The sequence below is a fragment of the Panthera uncia genome, chromosome C2 (genome assembly GCF_023721935.1).
Source record: "Panthera uncia isolate 11264 chromosome C2, Puncia_PCG_1.0, whole genome shotgun sequence".
NCBI lineage: Eukaryota > Metazoa > Chordata > Mammalia > Carnivora > Felidae > Panthera > Panthera uncia.
Window position 1 is genome coordinate 106,763,139 of NC_064810.1, and position 27,046 is coordinate 106,790,184.

The 27,046-nt window shown below is 39.3% G+C and overlaps 1 protein-coding gene across 1 annotated transcript in view; it reads left to right on the top strand.

Annotated features, from left to right (window-relative positions):
* PLCH1 (phospholipase C eta 1) overlaps positions 1 to 27,046 on the top strand; it is a 219,506-nt gene that overhangs the window by 160,103 nt on the left and 32,357 nt on the right. Inside the window, exons 9-12 of the mRNA XM_049628668.1 lie at positions 475 to 678; positions 9,944 to 10,064; positions 15,691 to 15,862; positions 19,980 to 20,087. Of these exons, the coding sequence (XP_049484625.1) occupies positions 475 to 678; positions 9,944 to 10,064; positions 15,691 to 15,862; positions 19,980 to 20,087 (605 nt within the window). The remainder of the gene's footprint in view (positions 1 to 474; positions 679 to 9,943; positions 10,065 to 15,690; positions 15,863 to 19,979; positions 20,088 to 27,046) is intronic.

Consider the following 27,046-nt stretch of genomic DNA (forward strand, 5'->3'; position numbering starts at 1 on the left):
GTGTAAGTAAGTAAGATAATCATTAAAACATACTTTAATTAAAAAAAATTTTTTAAATGTTTATTGATTTTTGAGAGAGAAAGAGAGAGACAGAGTGTGAAGTGGGGAGAAGCAGAGAGAGAGAGGGAGACCCAGAATCCAAAGCAGGCTCTAGGCTCTGAGCTGTCAGCACAGAGCCTGAACTGATTTTTTAATGTTTATTTTTTGAGAGAGAAATAGAGCATGAGTGGGGAAGGGGCAAAGACAGAGGGAGACACAGAATCTGAAGCAGGCTCCAGGCTCTGAGCACAGAGCCTGACGTGGGGCCCGAACTCATGAACCATGAGATCATGACCTGAGCCAAAGTTGGACGCTTAACCAACTGAGCCACCCAGGTGCCCTGCTATGAACATACTTTGATCTCTGTTGTCCCTGATGGAGTCAGTTAAGTACACTTTGAAAGCTAAAGTACTTTACTCTCTCTTTCTTCCAAAGGGTTCACGAACTTCATGCGTAGTCCTGCTTGTGACATATTTAATCCATTGCACCATGAAGTGTACCAGGACATGGATCAGCCTCTGTGCAACTACTACATCGCTTCCTCTCACAACACATACCTGACGGGGGACCAGCTCCTTTCCCAGTCCAAAGTGGACATGTACGCACGGGTGCTACAAGAGGGCTGTCGCTGTGTGGAAGGTTTGTGCTTCGTCTGAGCTCTGCTGTGTGTTGATGGAGACTTAAAATATGTACTCACACTAATCAGAACCATTTTTCTGCTTATTGTAGAGTCATTCTTTACTCATGATGCTCTCTGGATCCTCCTTATTATCCAATCAGGAGGAGAGAGAGAGGGATGTACTAGAAGTTAGGAAGCACACCTTCAGTTGCTAAAAAATTGTGATGAAAATGAAAGTTTTCCTAGAAAGATTTTTTTTAATTTAAACAATGACAAAGATAGTTCAGGATAACTTTTTTTTTTTTTTGAGACACTTCATCAGTCAGCAACATTTATTAAATTTCTTGTGGGGTCTTGATTGTGAGGACACAGATATAGGACATGGTTTCTGCCTTCAAGGAGCTGACAATCTTATAGACTGGGTGGCCATTAAAAACAGTAGTACAACATGAGAATTCCTCCAGGAAAATCATATACATATTGAGAAGTGTTGGTACAAAGAGTAAGATGTGAAATAAAATGCAATGAGAAATAGGTAGGCTGGGAAAATAAACTTGGGTCAGTCATAAAGAGGTAAAGGATTTGAGTGCTGTAGTGAGAAATTTCAGCTCTAGCTTTTGGTAACGGGTTCATTGAAAGGTTTTCATACATACGGTGATATGATCAGACTTGCAGTTTAGAAAGATCATTTGGGTCACTGTGTGGGAGGACAAGTTTTTTAGAATATATGTTTGTGGCAGGGAAGAAGAGTGAAGCTAGATAGAGCAAAGAGAATGGTAGGAAGGCTATTACAGTGATTCCAAGGAAGGGTTCACTGGACCGAGTGAGTTGGAGAGACAATTGCGTAGATATTAAAGAAGTAAACTCAGCAGGACCCAATGCAAGAAGTAAAGGATGTAAGGAATGAGGGTGAGAGCTGTAGTAAATGAATGGTGCCCTCACATTATGTGGGAAATCTGGGGGGAAGAGCATTAACGAGTTCAGTTTTCCATCAGTTGAGTTTATAGTGACTTTGTAACATTTACGTGGACATTTTTATCAGTCGGTTGGATAATAATATCTGAACTCAATGGAAAGATCCAGGCAAGATAAAGATAATTTAATTCTGTGTTTTACTTTTGTATTTCTGTATGAATGTATGAATGTATGTATGTATGTATTTATTTATTTATTTATTTATAGAACGAGACCACGAATTGGGGAGAGGGTCAGAGGGAGAGAGAGGGAGAATGAATCTTAAGCAGGCTCCATGCTCAGTGTGGAGCCTGATATGGGCCTCGATCCCACAATGCTGGTATCATGACCCGAGCTGAAATCTAGAGTTGGACACTCAACTGACTGAGCCACCCAGGCACTCCATAATTCTGAGTTTTGTATGTGATATTTGAGATCATGAAAGTGTACAAGATCACTTACAGAGATGAGTGGACAAGTGAATGAGGCCTGAGTAGTGAAGTGATCCAGCATTTAGATGTAGGAAGAGCAAGGTTAACCAATGGGGATTAACTTAGAATGGTCACTGGGTTCTAAGGGATGAAATGGTCATAAATTTCCCATGCAACAGAAAAGTAAAATAAGGTAAAAATTAATTATCCAATCTGGTTGCATTTAACAGCTAGGAGGTTATTGGTGTCTTAAAAAAATTTTTTTTAATGTTTTATTTATTTTTGAGAGTGAGGGTAGGAGCAGGATTAGGGGAGGGACAGAGAGAGAAGGGGACAGAATATCCGAAGCGGGCTCTGGGCTGATAGCAGCAAGCCTGATATGGGGCTAGAACTCACAAACTGTGAGATCATGTCCTGAGCTGATGTTGGATGCTCAACCAGCTGAGCCACCCAGATGCCTCTGGTGTCTTTTGATAGATAGTTTTGGTGACATGTTAGTGAGAAGTTGGGGGTAGCTAATCTGCTATGGGTTAGTCACTTGGCATTTTTCTGCAGTAGAAGAAAACTGGATGATACAAGTTTGGGAGATTTTGACACTTGGAAGAAGAGAAAATGAGGACTCAGGTTTTGTTTTTAGATGGGATAAGGGGACCAGATTTTGAAAGGGTTCATGTCTGATAGCCTGTCTTTTCTCTGGGATAAGAGCATCATCTACTAAGTGTAAAGTGAGTGGAAGTTAGCTTGGAGGCTTAAGAAGATCAACAAACAACGGGAGAGGAGTTGACAAGATAAACTGGGAAAGTTCCTAGCTAGTTTCAAAAACAGTCTTAAAACAGTCTGTTTGTTATACAAGATCTGCATGTTTAGATTCTTTCCACCTCACTCCCATCAGATTAGATATAGGAGCAGTGAAGATAGATTATAAAATTGATCCGTGCCTCTAGATTTCTAGGTCATATAAAATATCTTCAAGGTGTTGGTGAGCACTCTTAAGTAAGTAGTCAGTAGGTCGGTGAGTCTAAGAAAGGAAAATAAATGAATAAGGGGCCATTAATGAGGTAAGGAAACTAGAAAACTCCAAGAAATAGAAATATGGGGAAAGTTGTCATCACACACACACAAAAGAAGAGCAGAGAGTTGTTATCACAGAGCGCGGGCTTTTGGACGTAGTTACAGGTGACGACTGTATCCAGGGTGTGTCATGGGTGGGCATGAATGAAGTAGAGTGAGGATGGGACTGTTAGCATTGGAGAGGTCAAAAGTAAAAAGATGGAGTAAGTTGCCCACCTGTACTTTTACCTCACAAAGGATGTTGACAGGTAGATTAAATGTTAAAAATTTTAAAGATTAACAGTTGGAGATTAAAAACTAAGCCAGATATTTAAATGCAAAAAAAAAAAAAATACTATAGGAAAGACACTTGGAAGATTACAGAAAGGTAGAGTGGATAAAGTGAGGTTCAAAAGTAAGGAGATTTTTTTTTTCTTAATGGATGTAGGAGAAAAAATGTTTAAAAATAGCAATAAAGGCCTAGAGAAAAATTAAAAATAGATCTACCCTGTGACCCAGCAATAGCACCGTTAGGAATTTACCCAAGGGATACAGGACTGCTGATGCATAGGGGCACTTGTACCCAATGTTTATGGCAGCACTTTCAACAGTATCCAAATTATGGAAAGAGCCTAAATGTCCATCAACTGATGAATGGATAAAGAAATTGTGGTTTACATATACAATGGAATACTACGTGGTAATGAGAAAGAATGAAATATGGCCTTTTGTAGCAACGTGGATGGAACTGGAGTGTTATGCTAAGTGAAATAAGTCATACAGAGAAAGACAGATACCATATGTTTTCACTCTTACGTGGATCCTGAGAAACTTAACAGAAGACCATGGGGGAGGGGAAGAAAAAAAAAAGTTAGAGAGGGAGGGAGCCAAAACATAAGAGACTTAAAAACTGAGAACAAACTGAGGGTTGATGCCGGATGGGTACTGAGGAGGGCACCTGTTGGGATGAGCACTGAGTGTTGTATGGAAACCAATTTGACAATAAATTTCATATTTAAAAAAAATAAACAAATTAGACATAAAAATAAAAAAAAAAAAGCCCTAGAGAATGACTCTTGGTCTGTGATTTACACTAAAAAACATCTGTGGAGAAAAGTAGTGTCCTCCAAGGTAAGCTGATTGTTAAGATGAGGAGGTTGAAAGAGAATTCCAAAAAGAGTAGGATGATAGAAGGGAGTTTGTGATGGAATGGAGATTCCATGGAACAAAGGGGAATCACTTTTTGGTGGGGATGTGCTGGGAGTTAGCAGTAGATAACAGCACATCCTGGGCTGGTGAAACAGTGTAGGGGAAATGAATAAAGCAATAGGGTGATAAGGCTAGTAACTAGATGGGCCTTTGTCATATAGTTTCTGACATGTTATCAGGGTCAATTAACATTTTAAAACTGGACAGGCATTAAGAACTGTCTACATACAGAGCAGTTAGAACCACTACAAATTTAGTGTTCTGGAAATTTATGGTTTAAGAGATGTCATTTTTGCAGTCAATGCAGAGAGCACCTATTGACAATGAGTGACTGACAATTGAGTAGCTTAAGCAACTAATGAAGATGCTTATAAAATATTAACATAAAGAAAAACCTTTTAGAAGATCTCGAGATGACATTCTGCTCTCAGCCATTATTCAACCCTTTGTTCATTCAGTACTCAGGAAGTTTTACATGTCTGACATGCACAGAGATTCCCTGGGCAAAAAGCCTCTTTGGATTCACAGTGATGGTTGCCTATCATCTTAAATGGTGACATTTCCTTGGAGGCCAAGTATGGAAAATGACTTGTAGTGACTCCATGAAATGATAGTTAACTCCAGACAGTTTTGCAATTTTGTTAAGTGCTGTGTCCCGTATGGTATTTATTTTGCTTTTCAGGTCCTCCAGGTACCTGGTCTTCTCTTTTTTGCTTTTTTAGTCAAAAATCAGCGTCCTACCCAAGCCCAACCATGTTCCCATGATCAACTCCTTATACTGAATTAGAACATCTAATCCTCCAGCTTAGTTTTGCCTATTAAGAAGGAAAGTTATCTGATTAAGACAATTTATAGCAAGGTACAGATGATTTTTAGTCTTAGCCTTTTTTAGTGTCTTTTGATTTTAAAATGAGAATGTTTAGAAATTGTGTGCAGTAGATGTTATTGAATATGGGCCTTCCCTTGTACGTCCCTTCTTTCTTCCTAACTGCCATTCACCAAAGTAATAGAAAGAAGCTACTTGGCTCTCCTTTTCTAGTAGGAGCTTGTCTGCTCCAGATATTCACACAAGCTGAAGATATATACAGTTACGGTGTAATTTTAAAGGACACGCAATCTGTCAAATATCTCCCTTACCAGTTCATGTCAGTAAATCCCTCCCCTTGTATTTGGTTTACTTGAAGTTATTTCTGTTGAAATAATCTGTAAGTGGACAGTGAAAGTCAAACTACTATTTCTGGAAGGTTTTTGTTGAGGACAAGAATTATCTTTGCTTGGGAGACTTGATCAGCTTTGTCCTTGACCTATTTCCTGTTCCAAATTAGGGTTATCACTTTGGCTTTGAATGTACTGTAGGAAGGAACTACCATGATTTCAGCCCCTTTTGTGAGTTAGGTCCTGAGTGAGTGCTTTCTATACATTCTCATTTGATTCTTACAGCCTTAAGGGGGATAGAATAATCTCCTTAAGAGGATACCCCATCTTGGAGTAGGTTAAGTGGCTCAAGTTTCCATAGCTGGGAAGCTTGCAACCTGAGGTTTTAACTCAAGTTGATTTAACTCCCCTGCTCCACTTTTCCCTGGGAAGTCTATGTGCTTTTTGGAGGAGGAAGTTTGAATGGCATGATCAGCCCTAACACGGATCAAATGACAGTCATCAGTCACATAAGGAAAGCTAGAAAAACTGAAGTGAAGCACTGAGGGGACGTTGGCTTGAGAAGAAGGAATTTGCTTGGTTCAAGATTAGGACTACCGTCTAACTAGATGTTCCCAAAGACTTAGAATTTGATGACATGATCTTTTGTACTTTCCTAACAACTTCTGTCAGCGCTGTGCTTTCGAGATCTTAGTTCGCATCTGAAGTTTGGACCTGGAGACATCAGTGTATATATACCCAGTGATATGTCATCTACCTTGGGTCCAGATGAAGCTGTTTTTACTCCTAAATAGATGGAGCTAAGATTTAAAGAACCTGATGTATAGAGTGTAGCAGGTCATGGATTGAAAATCTCGGTTACCACAGACATTTTTCTGAAGCAGCTTTTGCCAAGGATAGCACTTCAAGGTAGAGAATAATGATTCTGGACAGGTTCTTCATGGTATTGTGACTTGAAGAATCTCTCCACTTTCAAGCTTCTGGTTTTATAATGTTGTGTTTTCCATCTCCATTAGTACAGCTGTAGGAATGTCTTTGGTAAAGATACATAGAGAGTATTGGGGAAGACTAATAAGTCTTTTTTGGTGAAGTGGGCTTGTCAGCAAATCAATTTGAGAACACTTTTTACATGGCCTTACCTTCCCTTGATTTTCAGCCCAAGTTGCCTAATAAATATGGATGTTCTGTCCAGGGGATTTTCACTCTCATTATGGAACTGATGTTGCATCACTGCTCTAATTGGTTTACAACCCTTCCTGTTATCTCTGGAAGTGCTATCAGGATGGAGTACTTTTAAGTTCCATTATGAAAAGCTGTCATCTTAGCTGCTCGTCTAGGCTGCAGAACTAACCACCTCTTTGTCCAAGTGCTTTCGGGGGGCTCTAATGTGTGATGTGATTGAAAAATGGGCCACTGGCAGTTTTGTGGGCATGGGAATTAGTTAGAGGGTTTCTACCTTGCTAGCATTCCCATTACAGCATTGGTTCTTACAGGAAACTTCCCTGTCATTTGAACTTGGCTATGATTGCCACATGTTAGGATGCTGGTACCATTTGGGAGTGTGGTTATCCTTATTCACCGGATAGATGATGAAATAGATCTAAAGTGTGAACATTTTTAGAAGAGCTGTCCTTGACTATGGATATTCTGCCTATGTTTATAAATAATAGGAAAAGAGCACCTTATTTCATGATCCATGTGGTTTAAGAGCTATTTTTATGTGTACATGACAATCAAATAAGACATAGCATTGCCTTGTCTACATTCATTCTTTTTGAAAGGGTATTAGTTCATTTATGAGGAACCGTTATGCCGCCTTTCCTCCACAAGGGGGCTAAATCATAGTATAAATTAATCAAATTACGTACCTTTGAAACATCTCTGCCTTCTTTCCACACCCATATCCAAAGACAAATTAAAGAATATCAAGTACATGTCAAAAGATGGATGGAGCTTCTCTTCTTAGAAAATGTCTTTGATACATTTGACCTGATTTGCAGTCCCAAAGGAATAATACAGTTCTTCATGCTAGTATCTCCAAACCTTTGATCTTCTCAATGGCATCTTTATTCTTAAAATTTGTTTTTTATATTCCTATGGTGTTAACCTTGAAAATTTTTTTCTCCTTTTACCTTTTTCATTTTTTCCCCTAAGGATAATTTATAGCCAATGTTTAATTGTAATATAGGTGACTGTACTAGGGAACAGAACTAATGGGATCTCTCTCTTATATATGAGAGAGAGGAAGAATGATTTTAATAAATTCGCTTATGTGATCATGGGGATTTCCTAGTCTGAAATCTGTATAGCATGCCAGTAGTTTGGAGACTTACATTACAGTCTTTAGAAGAATTCCTTTTTCAGGAAATGGGAGTCTTTACTCTTCAGACCTTCAACTAATTGATGGGGCCCACCCACCTCATGGAGCATAATCTACTTTACCCAAAATCTATTGATTTAAATGTTAATCACATCTAACAAATATCTTTACAGCAACATCTAGACTGGTACTTGATCAAATAAGTGGGCACCATAGTCTAGCAAAGATGACACATAAAATTTACCATCAAATCACATTATGGTTATGGTGAACAATTTGAAAGTATTAGAATAAATAAACATAGCATCTCCTGACATAGTATACAAAGCACACATATGAGGAAGGTACTAAAATAAAGAACAGGTGTAGTCATGAAATGTCTGGCTCTAATTAAAAGTCAGAATTTTAACTGGCATTCCATTAGCCAAAGAATGTTTGGCTCATGTTGTAATTTAAAAACTAGATTAATTGCTGATATTTAAAAATTGGGAAAATTCACAGGAGTAATGTCTAGATTTTTGATTTCTCTCGGCTCTGGCAACCAGAGCTACCAGACTACCACAAGGAAGGGCAATGTCATGAGAGCTGGCAGGATTCTTTGGGGGGTCCTAGCTTAGCCTTGACTGGGATTTAGATACGGAAAGTGAAAGAGGGCATTTTGGTTGGCCTTAAATGAAAGACACAAAATCATGGAGGTAGGATCCTATGTGAGGAAACGTGTGTAACGGAAGAACAAGTCTGTGAGTTCAGGGGTAGGAGAAAATAAGATCGATTTGTCAGACAGAAGCTAGGATATTAATTAAGGCAACGGTGGTTCCTTTAAGAATTAAACCTAAAATCTCTGTTCCTTGAAACAGAGGAAGTTTATTTCTTGCTTATGTAAAGTCCAAAATAGGTGTTCCTTACAGGTGAGTCTTTCAAGCAATGATTTAGGGGTCTGGGCTCTTTCCATCTTGTGGCCATGCCATCTTCAGCACATGTCTTCTGCAGTGATAGCAGAAGCTGAGAAAGTCTGGATGGCTTTGTAGGGAAAGTTTTCACAGACCAGACCTGGAAGTGGTGCACATAATTTCTGCCCACAATTCGATGCCACACCCTCCTGGAAGGGACGGCTGGGCAGTGTAGTCCAGCTGTGTGCCAGGGCGAAAGTGGATACAGACTGAGTGAAGGGCTAGCCAGTCTGTAGTACAAGAGATAAGGACCTTGGGGTTAAGCAGGCAGGAGGAGCTATAGGATATTAATAAATTCAGCCTGTGTCTACTGAGTACCTACTGTGTATGTGTTGGATGCTGTGTTATGCACTGAGTAGGCTTCTGAGCAAAGGAACAACGTGGTGAAAGCATTGTTTTGAGAAACTAGTCTGGTGGTAGAGTGTAAAACAAAGAAGACAAACTCTAAGGGTGGATGGTGAGGAAGTGGTTGTCTTTCTCTAGCTGGGAGCCAGTGAAGCTGTCTATACATATAACAATATCAGCATTATCAACAACAATCATAATTACTATGTATCATGCAGTATTATAAGCAGCTTTACATATACTTAGTCATCACTCAAACTTATGATGCAAATGCTACCATGATTTTCTTTCATAGGTGAGGAAAGCAAGGCTTTAAATGATTAAATCATTTGCCCATGTTGATATGAATCTTGGCAGGGCCTGAGGATTTGAACTTAGGAAGTCAGTGTTATTTTAGAGCTATTGTGGAATTAATAAAATGAAAATGTAATAGAAACCTAATGAGTTTAAGTGAGGAGTAATGAAAAACCCTGTTATCGATTTGGGAGGGCCACTGCAGCTTCTTAAAAGACCTTAGTAAACTGAAGAGGAAGAAGTGAAATTAGAGGAGCAACCTGTTAAGAAATATCACTACCCTTGGGCCTCTTGATTGGATTTAGATCGATTTCTAATGAGCATTCTTGGTAAATGCTGGGCTGCTTGTGAATGTGACATCTTTGTTAACTGTAAGTACTCAGAAACAAATCACTTATTATCTTTAATTCCTTATTCTGATAAATATGCCAGAACACCCATCTCTCCGTTTGACATCTTTGTCATCATCATAATAGGCATAATCTCAAATAGTAAAATAATGTTTGTCTGATATTGCCAGCAATATTAGCAAAACCAGAAACTTTGTGTTGTTGATGTGAAGTTCTGTTTTTGACAGTTGACTGTTGGGATGGCCCAGATGGAGAGCCAGTAGTACACCACGGTTATACTCTCACTTCAAAAATTCTCTTCAGAGATGTTGTGGAGACCATCAACAGGCATGCCTTTGTGAAGAATGAGTAAGTATAGCGACAGTTGGGAGCTAAGCCAGCATAGAGAGCATTGGCTGATGTCCCATGACTACGACACCACACACTCTTGCCTTGAGTCTTCATCTTCCTTTCTACTCCCCTCATTCTCTCCCTCCTTGCCAACAAAACATTGTGAGCAAATAATAAGGGCTCCATGTTTGTACTTTCTCATGCTCCATTTATTATGTACTCCATTCTCTCTCAAGACATTGCTTCCTTGAAGCATGTTCTTGCAAAGACTGACCTCAAAATTTCTATAGAGTGTTCGTAAAGTTTGGAAACACAGGTTACTGTACATGATAAAGAGTTTGTTGATATTATATTAACATACAGTAAAATAGTAACAGCTAGGTTTTCAGACTTGCTGGATGGTCCTATATATACTGAAGTGTCTAGCATCCTTGTGTTACTTGACTCCTCCTTGGCATTGGATAATGGTGACTCTTTTCTCCTCAATACTTGCTTTTTTGGGGCTTCTATTATAACATTCTCCTCTATGCTGTCATTGCTTCTCTCTTGGTTTTGTTTGTTTGGCCTATGGTCTTCTATTCCATTTCCTCATTCCTTTAGTCACTATTTCTTAAGTTGTTGCCATTGTTCTCCTTTTGGGTTGTTTAATTATATGTCCAGAACTTTTACCTGAGTTTCAGAGGTGTGTAGCAAAATTCTTAGTAAAAATTCATCTGAGTGTCCCATACATACCTCGGAATCAACAAATGTCATTATTTATTCAGATATTTAATGGTGCCTACTCTAAGTCAGGCATACTGTAACAGGTGCAGAGAGGCACGACCCTGAACAAAAGAGATGACTCCTACCATCATGGAGCTCACATCTCAAGCCAAAGTCAGCATTTCATTCTGCCGAACCTTCTCTTGCTCTGTTTCCTTCCAATTTTTTTTAATGTTCATTTATTTTTGAGAGAGAGAGAGAGAGAAAGAGAGCAGGAGAGGGACAGAGAGAGAGGGAAACACCGAGTACGAAGTAGGCTCCAGGCTCTGAACTGTCAGCACAGAGCCCAATGCATGGCTTGAACCCATAAACCGTGAGATCATGACCTGAGCCGAAGTTGGACGCTTAACCAATCGCGCCACCCAGGCGCCCCTCATTATTTCCTTTTAGTTAGGAGTAGCACTCACCTAGTCAGTGTCTTTAGCCAAAAACTGAGTCATTCTAAATTCAGCCAATTCTTGTCAGTCATACTTTCTAAATTATCTTTTGACTCCATTGCCTTCTCTTTATTTCTCTTTGGGACATTGTCCTCACTGGTGCAATGTTTTCCTTTCTGAAACTATAAGCATGATGTTGTATTCTTAAAGTCCTTCAAAATCTCCCTGTAGTACACAGTCATGTCTTAAGTGCCCTTCAAGGTTTGGCCTCTTCTTTCTCTTCCAGGGTCTTCTTCCACCAATGCTCCACAGAGATGGAGGGTTCTTTCTTTGTCTTTCAGATCCTCTGGTGACCCCAGTTCTCTCACATCTCCCTACCTTGCATATGCTGTTTCCTCTGCCCGGCACACTCTTCCTCATTACTCCATGTGTCTAATTCTTATTCATTCTACAAGACTGCTTAAACATTATCCCTCTGGCAAACTTACTGTTACACTGATTTAAATGCTCCTTTCTCTGCTCTTAGCATTTTGAGCATATTTCTGTTATATCTATATAGCACCCTCTTAAAATTGTTGGCTTCCTTCCTTCTTTTGAGTCTTTAAGACCAAGACCTCATTGAAAATATGGGGCTATGTCTTATTCACTCTTTTTTATTTTTTTAAAGATTTTTTAATGGTTATTTTTATTAAAAATTTTTTTTACATGTATTTACTTTTTGAGAGACATAGAGAGACAGAGTACAAATTGGGGAGGGGCAGAGAGAGAAGGAGACACAGAATCTGAAGCAGGCTCCAGGCTCTGAGCTGTCAGCACAGAGCCTGACACGGGGTTCGAACCCACAAACCAGGAGATCATGACCTGAGCCAAAGTCGGACACTCAACTGACTGAGCCAACCAGGCACCCCTGTCTTATTCATTCTTTATTGCCTAGCAGATGCCTGCAATATACCATAAAGCTAAGAAATGATTTTTGAATAAAAAGAAAATTACATTTGCATAAAATCAATTTTATAGAATTTAGTGGCCTTGAAAATTTTTAATATTTGGTCTTCTTATTTATTAACCATGAGGTTAAAAATGCCGTTTTAATGAGAGACACTTGCTGCATGGCAGGTTTAGTTTATGGTATCTGCTATATGGAAGAACCCCAAGTACTGAATTCTGATGGGTCTCTTCTACCCTGATTGCTACTAGATTTGGCAAAGTTCATGAAGTGATTTTGCCATTATTTTCCAAAATGTGAAGTTGGGTGTTGAAAAGATGTGCCACTTTGGAGGACCCTTTGATAACTTGACAGTGCTTCAAGTTTGGGAATACTTAGAAAAGCACTTCACATTAAAAGTTACTATGCTTGTTGAGTACATTTTGAAAGTTCAGTCTTTTTTCCTTTCTTTCTTAGGCCTTCCTTATACCATGCATTTTGGACCATATAATTCCTTGTCATGGGGAACTGTCTTGTTTATTGTAAGATAGTTAGCAGCATCCTTGACTTCTAGACACTAAATGTCAGTAGTACTCCTTCTCTCCCTCATATTGTGACCACCAAAAATGTCTTAAGATGTTGACAAATTATCTTTCTGGGAAGGGTGCCATACAGTCTCCCCCCTCCCCTGTTGAGAAGCACTGCTTTATGTTTAGCATCATTAAACACTAATAGGCTTTTTATAAACAGATTAATAATTTATTTACTTATTTTTTAAGTTTATTTATTTAGAGAGAGAGAGCGAATCTTAAGTAGGCTTGCATTGTCAGTACAGAGCCCGATGCAGGGCTCGAACCCATGAACCATGAGATCGTGACCCGAGCCAAAATCAAGAGTCAGATACTTAACCAACTGAGCCACTCGGAGCCCCAAACAGATTGATAATTTAAAAATTCGTTGTTAGAACTCCTTGATGTGATTGCATAGACAATCTCTTGCTGGTTTGTTGTTCTTTTTCTCTCTAACACTCTGGGATAAAACCTATGTGGTTGCAAGAGCAAACAGATTATAGCAAGATAACCCACTCCAGTCACAAAGGTTCATCTCCGATATTACCTTTGGCATCAGGTTTTACTAATGGGGAAAGAATGTAGTTTCAGGAGGTCATAACCCTTTCTGTGGAGCATGTGCTATTGTCAGACAAGCCCAGAAATAAATTGTTTTTCTCTACATAGATGTATTAGCCAATTTAAATATTGGCTTTTGTACTCTGAAAAATAGATACTGCCTATTACTTCAGAAGATATGTGATAGAAAAGTAGAAAAAAAAACCACAACAAGCTAATTTTGAAATAATTTCTTACTCTGAAGAAGAAAAAAAAATCAGAAGAAGAGTAAGATCAGTAATTAGTCCTTGTTCCCTTTCTGCCTTGGCCACCAGCTCCCCAGGCTGTCTTTGGTAATCAGTCTGCTTGGGTTTCACATACTCTGCACAGAAATCTGAGGGCTTGTGGGGAGTGAATGCTTGACTTTTTTTCCTTTCTGAAAGTAAAGACTAGTATATAGTTTTATACAAATGATTTTAAAATGCTTGGCATAGGATGCTATAAATCACAAAATTCCATTATGATATTTTATCCTCAATAGTAATTTTCAAACTGGGGGCTGATAATATATTTTTAGAGTAAATGTCTGCACATAATGATACACTGTGGTCTCTTAGACACTTACAGACTTTTTTTATAAAATTGAATTTATTTAAGTTTTCATACTGAAGTTTATTTTTTTAGTATAGTTGACACACAATGTTACATTAATTTCAGGTGTACAACATGGTGATTGGACAAGTTTACACATTATGCTATCTATGCTCACCACAAGTGTAGCTACCAACCGTCACCATACAACATTATTACAATATCATTGACTGTGTTCCTTTTACTGTGCCTTTTATTCCCATGACTTTCTCAATTCATAACTGGAAGCATGCATCTCCCACTACCCTTCGTCCATGTTGCCCCACCCCTCACCCTCCTCCCCTCTAGCTACCATCACTTTGTTCTCTGTATTTATAGGCCTGATTCTGCTTTTTGTTTGTTTATTCATTTGTGCTTTTTTTTCTTAGGTTCTATATATGAGTGAAATCATATGGAATTTGCCTTTCTCAGTCTTATTTCACTTAGCATAATACCCTTTAGGTCCATCCATGTTATTGCAAATGGCACAACCTCTTCCTTTGTTATGTCTGTGTAATATTCTAGTGTGTGCGTGCGTGCGTGCGTGTGTGTGTGTGTGTGTGTGTGTGCATACCACATCTTCCTGATCCATCTGTCTATCAGTGGACACTTAGGTTACTTCCATATATTGGCTATTGTAAATAATGCTACAATAACATACAGGTGTGTGTGTGTTTTCAAATTAGTGTTTTGGGGTTTTGGGGGTTGAAGGCCAGTAGTGGAATTATTAGATCGTATGATATTTCTATTTTTATTTTTTTGAATCTTCATACTGTTGTCCACAGTGGCTGTACCAGCTTACATTCCCACCAACTGCATATACCTCTATATTGACACTTGTTATTTCTTGTGTTTTTGATTTTGGCCATTCTGACAGATGTTAAGATGATATCTTATGTAGTTTTGATGTGCATTTTCCTGATGACGAGTGATGTTGAGCATCTTTTTATGTGTTTGTTGGTCATCTTACATCTTTTTTTTTGGAAAAATGTCTATTCAGGTCCTTTGCCCATTTTTAATTGGATTTTTTGGGGGATTGGTGTTGAGTTGTATGACTTCTTTTTATATTTTGGTTATTAACTCCTTTTTGGATATATCATTTGCAAACATCTTCTCCCATTTAGCGTAGGATACCTTTTTGTTTTGTTTGTTGATGGTTTCTTTCATGCAGAAAAGCTTTTTATTTTGAAGTAGTTCTAATTGTTTATTTTTATTATTTTTTCCTTATTTTTTTTTTTTTATTTCCCTTGCCTTTGGAGACCTATCTGGAAAAATGTTGATATGGGTGATGTCAGAAAAATTGCTGCCTGTGTTCTCTTCTAGGACTTTTGTAGTCTGAGGTCTCACATTTAGATCTTTAATCCATTTTGAGTTTATTTTTGGGTGTACTATAACAAAGTGGTCCAGTTTCATTCTTTTGCATGTTGCTGTTCAGTTTTTCTCATCACCATTTATTGAAGATTATATGTTCTTTCCTCCTTTAGATTTTTGAATAGATAAGACAAAATTACATTATATGAGTTTTTTTATTTAGGCTTATCTCTCTTAAAATTTTCTCTCTTTTTCTTTTAAAAAAGACATAATGTATGTACCTGTTTTAAAAGCAAAATATTAAATGAGGGCATCCCACATGATGGGTATTCTGCTCAGCCCTGGCAAAATATATTTGGTTAGAGGAGTTTCTTAAAAACTGCTCCTTTCATCTTTCTCATTTTAGTCAGTACTGCTTTCACAAATACTGTCATTAGGACTATAAGAGCATAGTGAATATATAGAATGATTTTCAAACACCCCTGTGAGTTGCCTATACTTGATGCCTTTAGAATATGTCGCTGTCCTCTTAGGTTCCCGGTCATACTGTCCATTGAGAATCACTGCAGTGTCCAGCAACAGAGGAAGATTGCTCAGTACCTGAAAGGAATATTTGGAGACAAGCTGGACCTGTCATCTGTAGACACAGGAGAGACCAAACAGCTTCCAAGCCCTCAGAGTTTGAAAGGCAAAATCCTAGTGAAGGTAATTACCTCCAGAAATGCAATGAAAGGCATTAATGACCAACTCAGCCCTCCCTCCCTTAAGGACTAAAAACTGGTTTATCAGGAGAATAATAGAGTTAATCCATGAAGGGTCGCCTAGATTTGCGTTTGCATCTTGTTCCAATTTATTAATAGTTATACCTTCAGAAAAAGCTTGTTACTGACTAACCACATATTTTGGGAGTTGTTTCTGTGAAGTGAGAATATCAATACTGTAAGCCAAATGTTTAATATTTGAGTCTGTTATAGTTTACACTGGCCAGAAGTATGTGCATAGGAGCGAGAGAAGCCTCCTTGTGTCCACATCTGAAAGCATTTCTTTCAGATTCTTCTCTCCCATTTCAAGCTCCAATAACTGTCAAAAAAAAAAAAAAGAAGGGGGGAAAAAGAAAAAAACAAACAGTCTTTACGGTTGATCAGCCCTTGGTTATGTAAGTGAGAAGAGCTCACTTGAAAGCAGAGCATAGGCACAGACATAATGCCCCACAGGACTCATGTGTATGTGAAGGAGCAGTAGGTGAAGAGAATGACATTTTATAAACAGATTTTCTGAGGGAGGAAATTTACTACCTGCAATGAGTATTATTAATATGAAGAATAGCCAGAAAAACAGTTACTTGAAATCTCACAAGGCTGACTTTGTGATTTTACTTAATTCCTGTTAATTTTACGTGTTTGGAATAAATCCACCTTGGATAGTTGTATTATTTTGATACCAAAAACCTAAGGAAGAGCAAGAGGGTATTAATATTCAAATCGGGTCATATTTTACTTAACAGAAATGTGTACCAAAAAACCAGATATCACAAAGGAGGCATAGGAAAGTCAAACAATGTAATTTCCTAGGAATAGTTTAATAGGGTTTCTAACGGAGGGCAGCAAATAGGAAAGATGTGAAATATTCATCTTTGGAATAGGTCAAAACCCATTTTTCTATCAGTTAAATGAAAATTACAGACTGAATTCATCAAAGAGGTATTGTCAGGCATTTGTATGTGGGACAGCATTTCGAATAAAAGCTCCAAATAATGTAAGAGATAACATTAAGGTCAATTTTCCTGAAATCTTGCTAAAGCAAACTCTTGTGGTAAAAACTGATTGCTGGGTTAGAAAGCTAAATGTCACCCTAGTAGCCTTGTAAATGTTTCCATGTTTCCTGTAGTCTTTAGCAAGCAGTCAGAAGGTTAAACGCAGAGTAAGTCCATTTGATTGAAATGCTTCCCTTTTGGACAGTGGAATTTAAGACATTTGATATGCACTGAGTCCCTTCTGCATAATTGGACTTTGGGTCATTTGTCATAGAATGTCCTAGGGCTTATGGGCACCAGGATGCACCAGCTGATCTGGGGCACTCAGTGGGAGGAGTGGCAGCAGTGTGGACTGCGAGCATATGAAGGCATCTAAGGTTCATTCGCTAGTAGCAATGTTCTTCAGACTTTAAGAAGATCTCCTAGATCTATGGACCAATGCATTTCCATTTGAAGCAAAAATAAAGGAATGGGTTTTCCTACGTACCTTTGGCATCAGAGCAACCTTTGAACCGAACGAAAGGCACCATTTAGTGGCCAATTAACACTTTAGGGATTGACAAGTTGTGTATTATTATAATTATAATACACATGCTTTCCAAGTATATATATACACACATATCTCCTGAAAAGTAAAGTTTGCTTTTGAACAAAAATAATAACAAACAGTAATTTTCCGTAGATTCTTACTGCCAAAAGAAACTGTAACTATTTGGTCTAAGCTTCTTACTTTTTACAGATGTGAATCACAGAGTCGTTACCACTCTTCTTGGGTCATATAGCTTAGAGCTGAATGGTAGCTATCATTCCAGTCTCTAGCAATACTTGTGTGTATCATGGACCAGTTAATCTAATTCTTGATAACTCCTGCATGAAATGGTATGTAGATCGGAAGGAGATCCCTAAAAGACAACTGTACATTCTTTGTTTGTATCTACTGGACCACAGCTAAGTTCCTTAAGTCACCTTAAGTTCTGCCTTAATTTATTCTATAATTTTCCTTAGATGTAACTGTTGATAAGAAGCATCAAGAAACAATGTTCTGTTGCATTGCGTTTCTTCCTATTTGCCTGGATAAATTACTTTTGAGAACCAGAAATATGGAAGAGTTGGTAAAAAATATAGCCCTCATATCTTTTAATTCAATTTTAAGGATGGAAAATTAGGTTACCTATGGATGCTCTGAGCATCCATAATAATGTGTTCTCCCCCCTGCCACCACATTTAAATGAAGGGGAACTAAAGCTTGGTGCAGCTCCCTACCAGCTCATCACTGCTTGCCCATCACGGTTACACTTTTGTTTCTGTCTTGTGGTATCAGAACTGTTTATATCATTCAAGGATTATTACTCCTCACTTGCAGATGTTACTTCTCATATTTGGTAGCTCTGTTCTGCTGAACATTTAAAAAATATGTTGGCTTTGTTCTATTTCAAAGAGGGAATTGCTGTCATTATATTTCAAATGTCTTGTGGACAGATCCATCTTGGTTATCTGTCATTGTACCCAAAACAGAGTTGACTCTGAATAAGTAGTTGGTGGTGAATAAATGAAGGAGGTCATTAACTTGATGTCTTGTGTTCCTGAACACGTCTGGTCACCATTAGGTTGAGTACTTTATTTCTGATGCTGCTATATTAACATAACTACTCTATAGTGCCCTCTAAAATAAAGAAAAATAAATTCATTTTATAGAAGTCTTCTGTATCAGAAAAGACTTAAATCAATATATAGACATAAATGCTTTAATTGTGAGCTGTTTTGTTATTAATGATACAGAGAAAGTTAAAAAATGTTCGCCATATTTACTTAGAATTATATATACGTATGTATCTATGTATCTATATCTATCTCTATCTCTACAAATGTTTGTGTGAAATGGAAAGAGTGTAGTCTTCACTTTGCAGATAGCACATACAAATAAGGAGTAAAATACATATCATTACAAAGGGAAATTAAATCTCACCCTTTCAATCCAATAAATGATCCTCTATACGTTGAAGAAAATGTTTAAGTATCCAAACCCCAAGACTTTTAGAGTCTTAATATAGATTTTGTGTTCATTATATAAATGATTTAATCAGCTTTGAAACTATCACTGTGCTAAGGGCCCAAGGTCAAGAGCTCTGGGTATCAGGGAAGGTATAGGAAAATAGGGATGGAGGGGCGCCTGGGTGGCTCAGTCGGTTAAGCGTCCGACTTCAGCTCAGGTCATGATCTCGCTGTCCGTGAGTTCGAGCCCCGCGTCGGGCTCTGGGCTGATGGCTCAGAGCCTGGAGCCTGCTTCCGATTCTGTGTCTCCCTCTCTCTCTGCCCCTCCCCCGTTCATGCTCTGTCTCTCTCTGTCTCAAAAATAAATAAACATTAAAAAAAATTAAAAAAAAAAAAAGGAAAATAGGGATGGAGAGTTCTCTGAAAACCTGACTATGGTGGTGGTCCTGTGCATAGAGGAAGTGGGTGAGGAGAAAATCCAGCATGTTGAAGAGGGCCAATAGTGGTGTGGAGAGTGGGAGAATGAGAAGTCACTGGGGCTTGAGTTTAGAGAAGATCAGCCTGGTTAGCAGTCTGGGATGTTTAGAGATTTATCATTATTTTTGGCTGCCAAGCATATGAACATCCTTCCATGTTTAAGGAGTTCTCCCCATCCCTATGTTGTTTTTGTTGTTTTTTAAGTTTATTTATTTATTTTGAGAGAGACAGAGACAGTGCATGAGCAGGGGAGGGACAGAGAGAGAGGGAAAGAGAGAATCCCAAGCAACCTCCACGCTGCCAGTGCAGAGCCCAAAGTGGGGCTCGAACCCACGAAACTGTGAGATCATGACCTGAGCTGAAACCAAAAGTTGGACGCTTAACCGACTGAGCCAGCCAGCCGCCCCTACCCACCCCATCCCTATATTTTAAGGAATCCCCTCCTAGTGGCTGAACATGCTAGACATTTTGGCTTTTGCAGCCTCTCGGAGCTAGGATGTAGGCACATGCTCTAGATGCTCCCAATCAAGTGAACCTGCCCCAAACATCAGACATGCACACTGTTTTCATTTTTAAATTGGGCGTGTTGCTCCATTTCAGGGCAAGAAGTTGCCTTATCACCTTGGGGATGATGCAGAGGAAGGGGAAGTTTCTGACGAAGACAGCGCAGATGAAATTGAGGACGAGTGCAAATTCAAGCTCCATTATGTAAGTTACAGCCTTAGTTATAATTTTTACCCTCATTGTGTTGCGGTAGGAATTACTGCTGTGTTGGAATCCTCACAAATATGGTAGCTGTGGTGCAAAAGGGATATTTGTTGAAAGTTACTTCGTTTTGGGGGAAACAGACACTTAGATGCTTATTGAGTCAAGGATTTTTGTGTCTTACAATTGGAAGGAATGTTCGTGATTAACCTTTCTGACCCTCTATCTAGGGACAAATCCTCTCCTATTACAACGTTGTCAAAACTCAGATTGCTGTTGGAAATGTCACAGTCTTTGCTGAAATAAACTGGCTTTAGCATTGTCTCCTCTGCCTCCTGCTGGCAGCCTCACTATGCTGCTTGTCAAGGGTGGCTTGCAGAACCCAACGGCATGTGGTCTGCTCCTCTAGGATGCCCATCCTTGTCCTGAGAAGATACTTTGGATCAGAGGGTTTCCAAGCTCTGCCAGACATAGGACTCTTGGATAAATCTTTAATTTGCCACATCTTGGATAAAATGGCATAGGGTAGTTTGCTGTCTGCGTGGTACTTCAGACCCCTGAGATCAAGGAGCTGCCTTCATAGAAAAGCATCATTTAGCCAGATAATCTAAAGGAAATGCAAACCTAGAGGAAATGTAGAACTTAAAGAGATTACCCCCCCCCCCACCTCCTCATGGGGGGCTAGGATTTCTCACCTCTACAACTCATATGATTGTCAGGATCACATGGCAGCCTGAGAGTAACCCCCCCACCCCAGCCTGACATTAGTTTGTTACAGGGTTTGCAGTTTCATTTCTATGGATAAGTAGTATTCCTCTAAATATCAGAACTATTATTCTTCTCTCAAAAAAAAAAACTAGATAAATTTTGTACAAAATATTCAAATTTACACCATTGCCCTGAATGCAGTAATTACATTGCAAAAAACAGTCCATTCTCTTTGAAATAATAGTAATGAGTATGACTTCCTATAGTTATCAAAGGGAGCCAGCATCATTACCAATGGGACATAAGTACAGTGACAGCTGTTGTCTCAGTAGACACTTTTTTCTTGACTTTAATGCAATTTAAAAAGGATGAAGTGGGAAAGATTCAGCTTGAACTGAAAAGGAAAAATTACCATCTGTATTAATCTGTTGCCTTTTATAGTTTATATTAGTGCAGTCAAGTACCACCAATAGGGCTTTAGTCATAGAAAATTAATCTAAATAGATTTACATTAGTGAAAATGGTTAATATATTAAATAGTTTATTTTTTACTCTTCCAGTTATTTACTATTTTTGTAATTACTTACATGCAATTATGGATAATGTAGCTCTATTTTTTAAGCTTTTATTTTATAAACCAAATTTTTGTCTCTGCTCTTCATTATTTTTGCATCTTTTTTCCAAAATCTCTTGATTACCAGCTTCAGAGTAGTCTATCATTTGAAAGCAGGGAACAGAGAGGCTTGACTAAAGTATGTAGTTAGGAAATACTGTTTTTAGGGAAAATGAGTGATGGAAATTCAGCTATTACCACAACGTAGTCATTTATTGCTGAGTAAAACCCAACTTGTTTTAGATTCTAAATCCACCCAGTTATATAATTTTTCTTCTACTATCAGTGAACTCCTAACTTTTCATGTGAAGTATCTATAATTATAAATAGAGTTAGCTGTAGTTTTATGGAAACGAATCAGTAACTTCACCTGTGAAAATATCCAAGTGACTGCTCCCATCTTCAAAGCCTCCTAGATGGTTTCTAGGAAGCCATATAGGTAGATAGTTTAGAACATGATTCTGTAAAGATATGTATGATCTTTTATTTGGATTCTTTGATTTGGGCTTTAGTAAAAGCAGAGAGCACCTAAATTGTGACATTTTACAGGTATCTCTTTGCTGGACTCTAGGAGAGAAAATACATAAAGGAACCAATATTCCAGTGGAAATATATAAAGTTTTACTTCACTTTTTTGAATCTTTTTTTCCTGTTTTTGAGCTCTTCTGAGAAAAGGCAGTGCCATGTTTAGAAAACCAAAGTGTAATTCTGTAATCAGTCAGTTTATAGTCTTATTGTCTGCACAGGGTTCAGATGTCTTATCTGAGTGTTGAATGTAAATTGCCCGATCACATTTCTGCAAAAGAGGATGTACCGTGAATAGCTTATGTGAAACCAATAATTACCTTAGAGGAAGTTCTTAACCTCAGTTTTAAGTTAACAGAATGTGGTCAGATTTACAAATTATATCTGGATTATTGCAATAAATAAAAATTTTAACTTAGCATTCATGAATAGCAGGTCACTGACTCTCACCAGACTTATACAAGACTCATGGGCATGTTCAACATTTTTTATTGAGCATCTCTTTTTGGAAATGCAGCCATCATGTTGTAGGTGTTGGGCACATATCAGTGAACAAAAAACACACAAAAATCTTTGCCTTCATGAAGTTTACACATTAATGGGGAAAGAGGAGGATAAATAAGAGGTAAAACAAATAAGTAACCTGTATAAGGTACTAGGCAGTGATAAGTACTAACGGGAAAAAAGTAAGGTAGGGAAAACGTGTAGAAAGTGTGTATGTGTGTGTGTGTGCATGTGCATATGTGGGCATATGTGTGTGGGTGTGTGTGTGTGCACATGCACATATGTGGGCATGCACGTGTGTGGGCGTGTGTGTGTGTGTGTGTGTGTGTGTGGACATGTGCATGTGTACTATGTAAAGAGTCTATTGAAGTTTTAGATAGGTTGGCCAGGAATGATCTCACAGAGGAGGTAACATATGAGCAAACACCTGAAAGTAGTGAAGAGTTAGCTGTGCTGATATCTGGAGAAGAATGTTCCAGGCAGAGGGAACAGCAAATGCAAAGGCCAGAAACAGGACTTGAGGTTCCCGCACGTTACCTGGTGTAAAAAGCAGAGTGGGAGGCAGGACCCTCACACAGGTCTTCTTATTCCTCCTGGTCTATGGTTACTTCTAACTAAGGGATTCAAACTACACCAAAATTTTTTTGCTCGTTCATTCAATCTTTCAGTTGTTGAATTTATTGAATCCTTTCGGTTTCTGCCTGATATATTTTGTGGCTTCAGCCACAGACAAAATCTGGCCCAATATATGTAAGCCCCATGGAAAAGCCAGTGTGTTCAGTGACTCAAGAATCACGCAGCTGAAAACACACAGGGGACAGTTTCAACCACAGTACAGTTATCTAACAGATTTGATTCAGTGAGGCCAACTCACCATTATTCATTTTTACGGGATCCTCTAATGTCAATGTGACTTAAAGACTTTCCACCCCTATATTTCAACTTCAATGGTGTTTTTCTTCTAATACTGAGTTATTCACTATCTTTTTTCTTGTGTTCTGTGAATCTATATTCAGCCAGCCTCTTAGGCACAAATATTAGCTGTCTTGTACATGAAGCTCATCCCATAAATACGAAGCCTTCCAACAAGTTTTAAACGAGCCCTTGTACAGTAATACGTAACTACTTCTGCACACCCTGTAAAGGACTCAGAACAGTTCCTGGAACATGATTTGTGCGCAATAAATAGTAGATATTGTTTGTAACAGGAAAAGCAGTAGCAGCACCATTATTGCTAATGTGAGTCCTGAGCTGGACCTTGAACAGAGGGTCCTCTAAGAGAGCTAAAGGAGCAGGCAGGAGACAATAGAGGATAGTAGTAAATGCACACACTTGGATGGCTGAGAAGCAGCTGTTCTTTAGCCCAAGACCTTCAGATACCAGGCTTGGAAAGCTCTAAGGCCCTCACAAAGGGTGGCTGACGTATTATCCTTCCTGTCTCCAGATTTTAGCCTGGATGCAGAGAAAGAAGCATTTTGGGATGGTGAGATAGTCCAGTGTTTTGTTTTAAAGTAAAGGTCCTCAGCTTTGGCTGCACATTGGAATGACAGGGGAGCTTTCAAAAATCCCAGTGCCCAGGTCCAACCCAGAGATTCCCATGTAATTGGTCTGGGGTGGGGTCTTGGATTTGGGAACACTCCCTGGGGGTTCTGGTGGGCAGCGGAAGTAGAGCACTACTGTTTGAGAGGGTCCCTCTGTAAGGGGCAGCCCCTCCAATCCAGTTCCTCCCCTTTCCTGCTGTTTCCCAGCCTGGGGTAGTAGCTGTGGTTCTGGCGGTCTACTTTTCCAGTCCTTCAATTTTACACTGGAGAAAAAACAAGGAAGTGTTGTTTTTGGTAGATATTCCTAGGTCTGATTTACCTCTCAGAAACAGGAATTAGGAACCTGGATTTCTTCTCTGGTGGAAACTACTCCCAACCATCTTAAAGAGTTGCTTCCTGTCCCCCCACCCACCCCCCCCCCCCCCCCCCCCCCCCCCCCCCCCCCCCGGGCAACTGCAGCATCCTTCTTGTACCACTGGCTCAAGGAACAAAAGAGTGAGATGCATGTGGCTTTCAGCTGTGGTCCCTGCTGCCACTGCACAGTGGCTGACAGGTCGAGGGGTTAAGTGTCTGTCTCAGCTTTCTTTCAGTAGTGCTCCTGGGTTCTAGGACCAAATGATAACACATTAATGAAACCTCAGCCACACGTTTATTTGTTCTCCACGGCTACTAATTTTCTTGTGCGGTACATCACAGAGAAGAGAAAGATCAACAGGCAGTAATATCATTCCTTCAGCAACTCCCAGTGTTTGGAGGATGTGAGGTGAATAATTAGAGCCTTTGTATTAAGCCTTCATTATTTCCAGCACCGGTTGGCCAGGCTTTGTATTTTTAGCTTTGCTTTGCTGACAGTGAAAGTATCTGGGCATAGCAGCCACAGTTCATCTCCTCACTATCTCTGGCTTCTGCAGCCCTGAGCCGGAAAAGGAGACTGATATTTATTTGGGGTATTCTATATGACCTGGGCATGCTAGGAGATCTCTGGGGATGCTGTGTATGCCTTCTCATTTGGTCCTCCCAACAAATGTGCTCCCTGCCAGGCTCTGGGTCACTTGATCCGATGTGTTGACCTGGAATTCTTTTCCTTCAGAACTTAATAAGTAAAACTTACTATTTCCCACAGAGGGATTGTGGGGATATAGTTCCCAGGTGTCCTATAAGAATAATGACTGTCAAGGGTCATCTGGGTGGCTTAGTCGGTTAAGTGGCAGACTCCTGATTTTGGTTCAGGTCATGATCTCATGGCTCGTGGGATTGAGCCCCAAGCTGGGCTCTGTGCTGATATCATGGAGCCTGCTTGGGATCTTCTCTCTCCCTCTCTGTCTACCCATCCCCTGCTTGTACATATGTTCTCTCTCTCTCAAAAAAAAAAAAAAAAACTTTATAAAAAAAGGATAATAGTTGTCAAAATATAAGCCTGCTCATGGTTAATTAGAGTCAAGAATTTATCTTTTTCTGTAACAGTATGAGAGGGATGGCTGCAGCATTATATGGTAAAATAGACACAGAATTTTGAATTGGAAGTCTCAGGTTCAAGTCCCAATCCAGCCATTTCCTAGGCATGTGTTTTTGGACAAGTTTTGAATCTTTCTGCTTCTATATCATGAATATAAAATTTGGCTAAACCTAGTGCTACCTTAAAGGGTGCTGGGCAGCTCAGATAAAGTATTAGTATATGACTGTACTTTGTGAATTTTAGCATGATATATAGTCTTAGTTGCTTTTTCTATATTTCCTTGTGCTTTTTTCCATGTTCATATGGATACTATTCTTATTGATACTGTTGGTTTTCTCTGCACCTTTACCCATGTTGGAATGCTGTCACTCTACTCTGTCACATTCATCAATTCTTACTCATTGTAGGAGGTTGATTTGTGGCCACCAAAAAGCCTGTTCAAGTCTTAACCCCCTGGTACCTAAGACCTTATTTGGAAGAGAGTTTTTGTAGATGTTATTAACTTAGGGCTGTAGAGATGAGGTCATCCTGATTAACCAAGTGGGCCTTAAAAATCCAATGATGAGTGTCCTCATGAGAAGAGAAGACACAGCAGAAGCAGGGGACACACAGAAGGAGGCTATGTGAAGAAAAGAGGCCCTGGCTTGAGTTAGGCTGACAAGCCAAGGAATGCCAGGAGCCACCGCAAGTTGCAAGAAGCAAGGGAGGATTAGCTCTGCTGATACCTTGATTTCACACTTCTGTTTTTTTTGTTAAATTTTCAATTTTATTTAATTTTAGAGCATGAGCAGGGGAGAGGGGCAGAGGGAGGAAGGGAGAGAGAGAGAGAGGGAGAAAGAAAGAAAGAAAGAAAGAAAGAAAGAAAGAAAGAAGGAAGAAAGAAAGAACGAGAGAGAGAGAGAGAGAGAGAGAATGAATCCCCAGCAGGCTCCATGCTCAGTGCAGAGCCTGACACTGGGAGTTGATCTCACCACCATGAGATCATGACCTGAGCTGAAATCAAGAGTCAGCTGGCTCAACTGACTTAGCCACCCAGGCACCCCAAAGTTTCTGTTGTTTTAAGCTACAGATTTGTAGTAACTTGTTACAGCAGCCACAGGAAACTGCTATACTCATCATTTAAGGGTTGGCTACAATTTCCTCTGCTCTTGGAAGTCTTTCCCACCCTCCCGGGACTGGATGGGGTGTCCCTCCTCTGTATGCCCTTTGACACTCCTGACTTCTACCATTTGCACCTGCTTGTGTAGTTATCCATTCATGTGTCTGTCTTGTCCATGACACCGAGGGTTCTGAGACATTGGGGTTGTGCCTTAGTAATGTTTCTCACCTGGCATGTAACAGCTCAGTGGGTTTGTTTTACACAACATGAATTTTGTTCTCAAACCCTCATCTTTGTTGAATCCCTCCCCAGCCTAGGCGCCTAGTACTGGGAGTAGGAACCAATGTGTCTGGCTTTTCCTCTGCAGGCCTCTGTCCTCTTTCTGCCCATGCTGCCAGGTTAGTATTATTTCTAAAATATTACTCAGATACGTACCTACCCAGAGACTCCGAGCAGCTCCATACCTCTTTAATCCAAGTACCTCTACCATCTGGCCCTAACGTACATTTCTAGCTT